The following is a 12,207-nucleotide window of genomic DNA, read 5'->3' on the forward strand; positions in this document are numbered from 1 at the left end:
TGGACTGAATCCAAAGATTACTATTTTGTTCCTGAGACTTGAAGATTCTGTTGTGAATTTGGGAAATTTTTGGAACCAACCATTCTATGTGAACATTGAATTATTTGGTAAGCCTCCCCTGGGGCTTCCCAGATTTCTGGTCCCTATTTGGTGAAATGAGTCTATTTCCGGGGCTGCAGCAGCGTCAGTCGCACTCCTTGGGGAGGTTACACTTGCGCTGGAAACATACGTGCATAGTGAAACATGCACACATACTTTCGGAGCAGAAGTGAACAGTATTTTATAAACTGAGCGGCTCCCGCCGCGCAGTTTATAAAATACTAGCATTAATCTTCAAGTGTCCACTTAGGCACGCAAATGCTATATCGTGGATAGATTTGAAAACTAGGTCCCTATTAAATATGCTGCTAAAATTTCCAGCAGAGGCTGCCTGTGTATCTTGAACTGACTGATTGTGAGCCAGGGGAAATTTAAACTCAGACATTGTACGAAACTTTGCCTATCAGCAGTTCCATTTTCCTCGGAAGTCTCTCGTGGTCATGCTTCCTGAATATTTTGAGAATCTTTCAGCATTTTTACATGTTAGAAGAGCATTTGAAGGGCTCTTAAATGCAAAAGACGATGCACGAGAGATCCTCAGCATCTGCTCTTCTCATTACTGCTTGCCATATTTGACCTTAGGAGATATCTTTGGACCAAGGACCAGCCTGAAAGGTTTGCTTTCAATGTTATCACGATCATTTATCATTTCTATAGTGCTATCAATGTATGCAGTACATTTTCAGTGCAAGGAAATAAAAACTAGATTAAGATATGCAAAGCTACCCTTCTGGAAACCAAGCAAGTACAAACAGAGGGAGGCCCCTAATTCAGAAGGCTATCAGTCTGGATGAAGACTAGGAGTGAGAGAATCTGCCCTGTATTACCTACAACTCTCACATTATCATCAGCGTCGCCCCCTTACCAGATTTTTCCAGTTTCTAACTTTTGGGAAGTTTTTTTTACTTTTTGGTCCCTCCCCAACTTTTGACCCCACCTGCTGTTTTTAGGACTGGGTGGAGCATGCTCAAAGGATGGTTGGATGTGTGCAAAATCTTCTTTTCGATGGATCCCAGTAGGTCCCACAGAGCCTGCCCCGCTAGAGCCTTCCCTGACCTAGAGGGTACTGCCCTGGCAGGTGGAAGAGGAGAAGAGTGAATTGTGGACCTTTGAGAGAGCGGGGGACGTTTTGTCCAGCTCCCAGCTCGGGAGGGGAAAGGACGGGGGGCTCTCTTCACCCTGTGCCCGATCCAAGCAGAAGTTCAGTGACCTGGGTGCTGCATTACTCTGTGGCCACTGAAAGTGGGGCCTGTAGCTTCCCTGGAAGAAGAACTGAATTTTGGGAAGAAGCTCTTTTATTTTGGGGAAGGAAAGAGATATTTCTCCTTGCCTGTTTCGGAAAAGAGGAAGAGGGATTTATTTTTCTTTCCCATCCCTGGGGAATGAGAGCTGGACACTGACTCGGAGGCTGCAAAATGGAATAGGGAGTTGGGGTGCAGGGAGTTATCATTCTACTAATCAGGCTGATGAGTTTTACCATTTTTGTCCTTGGATCTTATCTTTTTTAAGTTGAAGTAAACTTTATTATTTGTTTTTGGAACACCAATCCACGCCCTGCCTGTTTCTTCAAGCAAAGATCCAGCTTGCTGAGAACTGCTAACGTGAGTACATGGAAGGAGGGGGGTGAAAGGAGTTTACCCACCCCTCGTCCTCCTCCCTGCCAGCTGGACCCTGGCATCCCAGTGGCTGAATACTGCAGAGAAAGGGTGAGAAGAGTCTGAGGCCCAGCAAAGTGAATTTGACCCTCGGACTTGCTGTGACCCCTGTATTAGAGACTCTTAAACCAAGAAGGGGGTTACATGAATAAAATACAAATTACAAAAAAAGGACTGTCATTCTAATGTTTACTACATCTGTTCTATAGTTCTATAAAGATGTTCCAGGATCAGGAAGGAAGGGGAAGGAGACTCAGACGCCAGTAATGCGGTCGTGTGGGGAAAACATTTTATTAAGGGCCTCACCCCAGTCTGGTTTTCAGGACATCCACGGTCCATGGATTAGGTTAATTTGCAGAATTTGGTTGTTCTGAAAACAAGACTGGATGGTAGACCTCGAGGACTGGATTTGGACACCTCTGTCCTACTCTTGTCACCAGGCATCTCCCTCCCGTGCCCTTTTCACTGCCCTCTATACCCGGCCCACAGGATCTGCATTCTGTCAACTGTTTTGGTTACCGCCACCTCCGCTGGTAGGCGATTCCAGGAGTCTTCTACTCTCTTCGTAAAGAAGTGTTTTCCTCACTCTTCCTTTAGCCTCATGAATTCAATCAGCCCCTTCCATCTTCCTCATTTTCTGTGTTCTTTTTTTCCCATTTGTCCCCCACAATTTCTCTTATCCCAAAAAGACAGACACAGAAAAGTACCTTGAGCAATTGGCGATCTCGATCCTGGGTCCTTCGCAGCCGCGACCCCCACAGCGCGGCCTAGGGCTATCACATGATCTCGACCTACACGTACAGGAACCTGAGCTCTCACCATCGGAGTGTTCACATGGTTGCCATGGAGACCAAAGCCCAAAACCACCATCTGTAGTTAGATTCCTCACCTAATTGAAAAATATAATGATTACAGTATGCTCATATTTATATATCAAGAGATCCAACCACCAAGGGGACAGGAGAAGGAAGAAGAAGCACGTACAGAATAAGATAATCCAGCAGAGAACATGATTTTGTCTGCAGAAAGACCAAGGGTAATGACCGCTGCCAATCTGCAATGCTTAATTTACAAGCCAAGCAGTGTAGTACAATGGACAATACAAGCTATTTAATTTACCTGATCAAGGTTTAAGATCTCCTGATTTTTCAGGAGGCAATAACTCAGTTGTCTCTACTCTGCAAGCTGCATAACGATGCCACATAGCCCCTTTGCTCACTTACCCCACTATGATTCCTCATGCATCATGATTGCCTGGGATAGGCCATGCTGAGACCCGCTCAGAGCCACCAAGTGAATCAGTTCCAAACGGAGAGATTTTTAGATCTGACGACACCTCCTCCCAATGCTTTCTGGGGCCTGCGGTGCTGCTTTCAACCCCCTCCTACAGCAGCTTATTTCAGTCTCTTGCATTAACCTAGAGAATGACTTTTCTCTGTAGGAAAGGTCTAATAGAGCCTAGGGGAAAGGGATTTCCTGGTGTGAAGTCCTGGAAGCAGCAGAACACACAGTCCTAATGGTAGGAGGAGGACTGGAGGAGCCTCGGCCTTCAGATGAAACCAGGTGTCTCAGCTGATGGGCCATGCACGCTGCCCCTCCTCCTCCATTCTCCAATCACCTATGGCAGCAGCACTAGAAGAATATGACTTTTTTTAGGCGTACAGAGGAGACAAAAGATTACCTGCTGCGCAGCTATAATGCAAGGCAGCAGCTGCTGAGTTTTCCTGCATTGCTTTTCGTACATTACAGTAAAAAATAATGACCTCAGGCATACTACTACCGCTAATCTTTTACTTAAAGCCCCAGTGGCATGTTTCTAATATTTTTATTTTTTTTGGGGGGGGGGGGGGGGGGGGGAGTGGAATGGGTCCAGCAATTTCCTTCCACTCTTTTGGGTTTCCAGCTCAAATGGAACTGGGCCCCATACAGTATGGCTAAATTCCCCAGCCTACTTCTTTTATCTGGAGAAAAGCAGAATGAGATGTTTTATCACTTAATGCAACCCTCTGTGCCTCCCCCAGCCATAAAAAAAAAAAAATATGCAGGTCAGCTCAGGGGATAATCTTTCCTCTTCCCCTGGGCCTAATTTTCTGTTTGTGTACCTCTGAATTTCACAGACTAGAAGCCCGTGAGAGCCTCGGTGTCTTCCTGCTCAGAAATCTAGAATTTTATCTGTGAATAATCCTGGGCCCAAAAGATCAAACTTCACTACAGGCAATGCAACCTTTCATCTCCGTACGCCAGGCAGCACATGCTCCAGTTGTAATGGGCAGATGTCTAAAAATCCTTTGAAATCTTAGGACAGGAGCTGTTTAAGTGCTTAGATCTAAATTCTGAAAAATTCATAGCTGTCAAAACCCAATTATGGACAGTAGTAAATTTCCACAGGACTCAGCCCAGAATTCTCTAAGCCAGCCCGGAAATATGTTTTGTGCAGTAAGGGAAAAAAAAATGATGGCACCCAAATAGCTCCAGGTAGTTGTCCATTTACACAACTCAAGACCTTTGTACTTACCATATCATCCTCACTTACAATCTGCATCTACAAAGATACATACACATATGAAATGGACAAAATACGTGGGACAGATAGAGGACAGTGGTAACTGGCTGGGTAAAAGACATGGGGGGGGGGGGGGGGAGGCAGGGGGGACCGATGTGAGAGAGGAGAAACTGGGTTGGGAATTTGCTATGCTCATCTACCAAACTAGTAGAGAACTAGAAAGGAAGGCAACTGGAGAAACCTGGTGAGCGATTTGGTCTTTTTCTGCCCTCATCTACTATGTTTACATCATACTCACTGGGCATTCAGTAATGTTCTGAGTCCATAAGCTCATGTTGGAACTATCCTCGATGGTAGTGCAGCGTTTCTGTTTGCTGTCCCAGCCACAGTAGGGGTCCCTGGCTCCCAGACAGGTCCTGTGGGAGAACAGAAGATCACAGCGCTCATTCCAACATGCCAAACGTGAAACAAATACTGTATGTCTTCCTGTGCAAAGCAGCTCTACGGCAGCTGTCAAGTATGCTGACTGTCAACAAGAAACACAGATCTTCTCAGGGAAGAAGCAGCTTGCAAGAGGAAAAGTCACCTCAGTAACACAGGTGGTAAGGCACGAAAGCAAACATCACTCATGCGAGCTGCATATTAAAAAAACTGACTGGTAGATAGGTCCAGAAAAAAAAAATATTGCTTTCCAAACCCCAGCACAGAAGCACTTGTCACTGAGATAGCTTTGTGCACCCTGGTAATCCATCATCAGGCCAAATGCTAAACAAGGCGTCCTCTGTTAGTATGTCCTCTGCCATTCTGTCCATCCGCAGAGGTTAGACAAGCAAAGTTACCCAGTGGTCCAATAATAAGGGCTTTCAATTAGCCTAGGCCTTCAGTTGGAACAATGATCTCTTTTATGATCCAAAAGTTCAAGCTGTGATGAAGAAAAAAACCACAGCGGAACATTATTCCTGTGTCTCTGATTGACCTGCACACTAGGACATTCAATACTGCTCCTGAATCCATATTTACAGGCTAATTGCTTTCCCAAAGTAGAGAAAATGAACTAGGTTCAGCTAGGCAGCCTGAATCACTCATAATACTAGCCATCCTCAAGTTTTATTGGATCATTTCATTGTGGTTTCTTTATCACTTGGGTCAGAAGGGTTACATTTGCTATTTAAAGCTGCAGTATTAGCTGTGTTTTTGGAAAAGATCAACTTGACAGATGCTTTATTCAATTGTTCCCTCTGTTGATCTTGGGAAGTAGATAGCTCCAGCCTCCCAGATCTTCTGGAAGACTCCCAGTCTGTCTGCTGTTCTCAGATCCCTCCCTGGGGTATCTCTACCTAGGGCAAAATCAATTATCCTGCCCCAGGGCATCCATACTGCAACAGTGTTCAGGGCCGAATTGAAGATTATGGCACTTATAGACAGAGGATCAGGGAAGGGAGGTTTCATCCCAGAAGTCAGACTGCAGCAAGGGAGGAGTCCTAGTTTTAGAACACCTTCAGAATCTGGCTCCCAGACACATGCCTATGTTGCCTATACCTAAATCTGTCCCTATCAGTATTAGCTCAGACAGGAAGTAGGCACAGCAGTGTCCCTGCACCAGCCCCTCCTCCTCCTCCTCCTCCTCTCTCCAGCATGCCCTTCCTGTTTGGAGGGCATGCACCTGAGGGAATGTAAGAAGGAGTTAGCCATGCCTAGGAGGAGAATGAGCAGCTGAGGAGAAAGGAGAAAGGCCTGCCCTGGGGATGGGGGGCAGCTGCACAACTCCGTTACTGACGTTCACACTGCTGGCCCTGCTAGCTGCTGGTACCTCTATCACCAAGAGAGCTGGGGAAGATAAAGGCAGAAAAGGAGGGGGGCACAGTGGGCTGAAAGAGGGTAGGGGAATCAGAGAGGAGGAGATGGAAGGTTGAAGGGAAGTGAGGGGAGTCAGAAAGGGGGATGAGGGTGAGAGATGGGCAGATGGAGGAGAGAGAGAAAGGGAAATACAGAGGGTAGACGAGATGGTGAAGGAAAGGAGGAGTAGGAGAGATAAATGAAACTAGAGATAGGGAGGTGAAAGGGTGAATGATGAAGAAGAAAGAGTGAGGGACTTGAAGAATTTGTGATGGAGAAAGAGGAATACTGCTTCACTGTAGTAGACATGAGATGAATGCCGAGAATTTGAAAGACAGAGACACATTTTGGTCGCCCTTCTCTGTACCTTTTCTAATTCTGCTATATTTTTCTTGAGATGTTGGTGACCAGAACTGCACACAATACTCAAGATGAGGTCACACCATGGAGCAATTTAGAGGCATTATGATATTCTCTGTATTATTCTCCCTTCCTTTCCTAATAATCCCTGGCATTCTATTTGCTTTTTGGCTGCTGCTGCTGCTGCACACTGAGCAGAACATTTCAAAATATTTTCAACAATACCACTTAGATCCTTTTCCTGAGTAGTGATTCCTAATATGGAACCTTGCATTATGTAGCTATAATTTGGGTTACTCTTCCCTAAGTGCATCACTTTGCACTTATCCACATTAAATTTCATTTGCCATTTGTTTGCCCAGTCTCCCTCTTGCAATTTCTCACAATCCTCTTGTGATTTAACAACTTTGAATAATTTTGTGTCATCTGCAAATTTGATCACCTCACTTGCTGTTCCCATTTCCAGGTCATTTATAAATATATTAAAAAGCAGTGGTCCCAGAACAGATCCCTGAGGCACTCCACTATTCATATTTTTCTATTTGGAAAATTTACTATTCAGCTCTACTCTCTGTTTTCTATCTTTTAACCAGTTGGCAATACACAATAGGACACTGCCACTTATCCCATGTCTTTCTCATTTCCTAAGAAGCCTCTCATGAGGGACTTTGTCAAACATTTTCTGGAAATCCAGATACATTATGTCAATCGCTCACCTTTAGCCACATTTATTTACATCCTCAAAAAAATGTAGCAAATTTGTGAGTCTAGACTTCCCTTGGCTAAATTCATGTTGGCTTTGTCCCATTAAACTATGCTTATCTATATATTCAGCAATTTTGTTCTTTATGATAGTTTCTAGCATTTTGCCTGGCACAGATATCAGACTAGTTTATAATTTCCTGGCTCACCCCCTTGATCCCTTTCTAAAAATTGGCATTATACTGGCAACCCTCCAGACTTTAGATACTATAGATAATTTTATTGGTAATTTACAAAATTTCCAATAGCAAGTCCGCAATTTAATTTCTCAGTTCTTTCAGCACTCTGGGATGTATACCATCTGGTCCAGGTGATTTGCTACTCTTTAGTTTGTCAATTTGCCCTAATACATCTTCCAGGTTCACTGAGATTTGTTTCAATTCCTCTGAATCATCACCTTTGAATAGCATTTCTGGCATGGGTATATCTCTGTAAATTACTCTCGCTTTTTCAAAGTCAACGAATGTTGCAAAATAATTGTAAACTCTACGTCAACTAGCCATTTCCTTCAAATGTTTCAAAAAATCAAAATTTTTGGAACCAAATCCCATTACACAAATTCCCATTGTTTATACAAGTGGTGCATTTCCTGCACCACCACGACGCAATGTACACGTTTGCGGCTTTAAGGAATTAAAATGCAACCAAGAACATCCCATCCAACAATGGAGAAATGACATACAGCCAGAGAAGTTCCTGAGGCAGCTTTGGACGCGAAACGTGATCACGTCGAACTGTACTCTGTTACCATTGGAAGGGAAGCACCCTCCATGAACTGTGCTCTGTTACCTTCGGAAGGGAAGTACCTTGAATTTATCATTTAAAAATGGAATGACAAGAAATCTTTAATACCGCATGGTATATTTTACTTAAATGAAAAATTGCCTGAAAAAACAAAAATATTAAAACCAGAAAAACAATTTGAATACGGGGGAATTAAAGACCTATGATTAAAGATGATCCCACAAGCGGCTTAAACAAAGAGCGGAGATGCTCAAAGAGACCGTGGGATTTTATGAAGGTCTATAAACCACTTGTATAAACAATGGGAATTTGTGTAATGGGATTTGGTTCCAAAAATTTTGATTTTTTGTAACATTTGAAGGAAATGGCTAGTTGACGTAGAGTTTACAATTATGGGTATATCTCTTACATCTTTCTCAGTGAATATTGAAGCAAATAATTCATTTAGTCTCTATACTATGGATTTATCATCCCTAAGTTCTCCTTTTACCCTTTGATCATCTCATGGTCCAACTGACTCCCTCACAAGCTTCTTACCTCAAATATACCTGATAACATTTTTATTATGAGTTTTTGCTTCCACAGCAAGCTTCTTTTCAAATTCTCTCTTTGCCTTTCTCATCAGTGCTTTGTATCTATCTAGCCAGTGCTTATGCTGTTTCCTGTTTTCTTCATTCAGATCCCTTTTCCATTCTTTGAAAGATGTTTTTTAGATAAGGTTGCATCCAACTGTCCACAAGGATCTCTGTCAGCTAAGTATCTGATATTTATTTTTCTGATATCTGGACTCTTAGCCAAAAAAATGTTATAACTGCATTGCTGATAAAGGGTAGATTTAAGCAGGGCAGTAGGCATTTGGTTGGCTGAAACTGATTAATATTTGACAATTTAAAAATATATGCTGTCAGTTTCTTGAAATCTTTGACTTTAAGACAGAAAATCTTATATAATTTCATTGTTGATGGAAATGTCTTTTAAGCAGGGCTGAATTTGAAAGGAGCTGTATTGTAATAATTATTTGAGACATTAAGAATTTAAAAGTAAGGGTTTCTTTTTTTTTAGTCAATTGTAAGCACTTTGCAAGGCAGTCAGAGCCTGGAGGAGGGGAGCAACTTGCAATTAGCAACTTAAAAAAGGCTTGAGCACATCAGACTAAGGTGCCCACTGTTTAATTCCCACACACCCTGCCCCTCTATCCACCCACCCACCCCAGGGTTTGTTCTTCTAATATAGTCCACCTGGATTAAGAATTGGAAACTAGTTAATTTAGTAATTTAACAATTCCTTAAGTGTTTTCCATCAAATAAATTGATCAAAATGAGGACTATCCAATGTAACAACTGTGGAGCCTTTATTTTGAGGCAAATCATCTGGAAACTTAGGGCTTGCCCCATTTGTTCAGAACTCTCTTCCATGAAAGAGGAATTGGTTCACCTTAAAGTTGAATTAGTTGCAATAAAGAAAATATCAGCAACTAACAAGGAATCCACACCCACGCTACAGTATAATTCAGGAATTGCTTCACCATTACCAAGGAGAACTCAAAAGCCCATGAAAAAGTGGTTTATAGTGGGCACAGGTAGAACAAGACATGTGACCCAAAGACACTCATCCTTCACAACTCTGAAGCCCTTATGCCCCCCCCCCCCCCACACACACTTACAAGTAGCAAACTGCAACCCAGGAACAAATGGATTACTGTGGGCTCTGGTACATTAAGACCTGTGATGAGGAGACACACAAGCTCTCAAGTGACATAAATACAAAATGCCTTCTCTGTTTTACATAATGAATAAGCTAAAGCGATGGAGATTGAAGAGGCATCTGAAAAGAAAGAAGAAACCAATGCACACAAAAATTCCAGAATACAAACAATAATCATTAGACCATTAAAAACTCATTGTGCTGGGTGACTCAATCAAAGGCACCAATTTGAGAACTCTTTTCGAGGGGAACACTATAGTTAAAAGCTTTCTGAGATCATTGGCCGGAAGAAATGCCATTCAGTCAATGCAATCAAAGAAGTTGATATCATCCGTCTGGGAACCAACGACCTTGCTAGAAACAGCATCCAAGTGGTACAAAAAGAATTCCAGTCTCTGGCAAAGCAGATTAGTCACATGGTGAAGACTATTGCCTTTTCAAAAGTCTTACCTGATCATGGAAAGGGGAAAGAGAGACTGAGCCATATACATAAATTCAATACATGGCTCAAAACTTGGTGTAAGGAACAAAGTTTTGGATATATTGGAGGCTGGGGCAATTTATGGAACAGAAAAGACTCCATGACTGTCCGTAGCAGGAAAAAGGATACTAAGGAATAAATTCAAATCCTAGGCCATAAGGCATTTAAACTAAACAACGGAGGTGGCAGAAGGACATTGGAATGTCACCCCCCCCCAACAATAACAAAAATCCCCTAAATAAAAAAGCACAGGAAAAGGGTGAAGGGTGAAGGGGATAACAAAAGTCAATTGAATAAGGCAAAAAGTAAGTCCAAGAAAAGCAATAAACGGAATGAGAGAAACTGGAAAGCTATGAGCACAAATGCTCATAGTCTGGGCAATAAAATCCCAGACCTGCAAGCTCTAATGGTGGAGGCGACTTGGACATTGTTACTGTTATGGAGACATGGCTCACGGAATCTCATGATTGTGATACAGCCATACTGGGCTATAACTTGTTAAGGAAGGACAGAGAGGACAGAAAAGGAAGAGGAGTAGCTCTTTATGTCAAAAACAATATCTAGGCAACTGAACTGCAAAGAATGTAGAGTAGAGAAGAAGCATTATGGGCCACCCTAAAAAAAGAGAATGGTGCATCCATTTTTACTGAAGTGGTTTACAAGCCTTCGACTCAAACGGAAGAACTAGACAGACAGCTGATTGAAGACATCCAAAAGGTGGGAAGGAAGGGAGATGTGTTGATTGTTGGAGATTTTAATCTAACGGATTTAGACTGGAGGATCCTTTCTGCAGAATCTAACAGAAGTAGAGAGATAGTGGGTGCCCTGCAAGGGGCTCTGTTCAAACAAATGGTAATACAACCCATGAGGGAGGGAGTTATTCTTGACTTAGTGCTCACAAACGGGGGTAGCATCTCAAATGTCTGGGTGGGGGCTCACCTTAGCACCAGTGATCATCAAACGATATAGTTTGATATTGCAAATAGGATACGGAGAAATCACATGAAGACCTGAGTTCTGAACTTCAAAAATACAGACTTTGCTGAAATGGGAAAATTTCTGGAGATGGAACTGATAAAATAAAAATAAAAAGTACAGCGTTCAAGAAATATAAAGGATCCCAAAAAGAGGAACACAGGGAAGAATATCTGGTTAATCTGAGAGAGACAAAGAAAGTAATCAGGAAAGCAAAATGTCTGGTGGAAGAAAGGATTGCCAAAGAGGTAAAGAGAGGTGACAAAATGTTTTTCAGATACATCAGAGAAAGGAGAAAGGTCCGAAGAGGTATAGTGAAACTGAAAAGTGAAAAGGATCAATGTGTGGAAAGAGACAAAGAAAAGGCGGAAATATTAAACAAATACTTCAGTTCGGTGTTCATTAAGGAAGACCCTGGAGAAGGAGTGTCATTGGTTAACAAGGCTGTGGATGGGGGTGGATTTGTCGAAACCCATTTACGGAAGAGAATGTATGGGAAGAGCTAGGAAAACTGAAAGTGGACAAATCCTTGGGGCCTGATGAGATTCATCCATAATACTGAGGGAGCTCAGAGATGTGCTCTTGTTCAATAGATCCCTGGAAACGTGAGTGGTGCCGAGTGACTGGAGAAGAGCTGTGGTGGTCCCGCTTCACAAGAGTAGGAGCAGAGAGGAGGCTGGAAATTACAGGCTGGTTAGCCTCACCTCGGTGATGGAAAAATTAATGGAGACTCTGCTGAAAGAAAGGATAGTGAACTACCTACAATCTGGTGGATTGCTTGATCCAAGACAGCACAGATTCACCAGGGGAAGGTCCTGTCAGAAGAATCTGATTGATTTCTTTGATTGAGTGACTAGAGAATCAGATCAGGGAAGAGTGCTTGATGTGATTTACTTGGATACAATAAAATACTTGGATACAGTCCCGCATAGAAGACTCACGAACAAAATGAGAAGCTTGGGAGTGAGCACCAAGGTGGTGGCGTGGATTACAAACTGGTTGATGGATAGAAAACAGCGAGTGGTGGTAAATGGAACCTACTCTGAAGAGAGAACGGTAAGCGGAGTGCTGCAGGGATTGGCGATGGG

The 12,207-nt window shown here is 42.8% G+C and overlaps 1 protein-coding gene across 1 annotated transcript in view; it reads right to left on the minus strand.

Moving 5' to 3' along the window:
• SEMA5B (semaphorin 5B) overlaps window positions 1-12,207 on the minus strand; it is a 750,498-nt gene that overhangs the window by 92,779 nt on the left and 645,512 nt on the right. Inside the window, 2 exon segments of the mRNA XM_029605220.1 lie at window positions 2,462-2,643; window positions 4,556-4,673. Coding sequence (XP_029461080.1) covers window positions 2,462-2,643; window positions 4,556-4,673 — 300 coding nt within the window.

This window comes from Rhinatrema bivittatum, chromosome 6 (assembly GCF_901001135.1).
Source record: "Rhinatrema bivittatum chromosome 6, aRhiBiv1.1, whole genome shotgun sequence".
Classification (NCBI taxonomy): Eukaryota; Metazoa; Chordata; class Amphibia; order Gymnophiona; family Rhinatrematidae; genus Rhinatrema; species Rhinatrema bivittatum.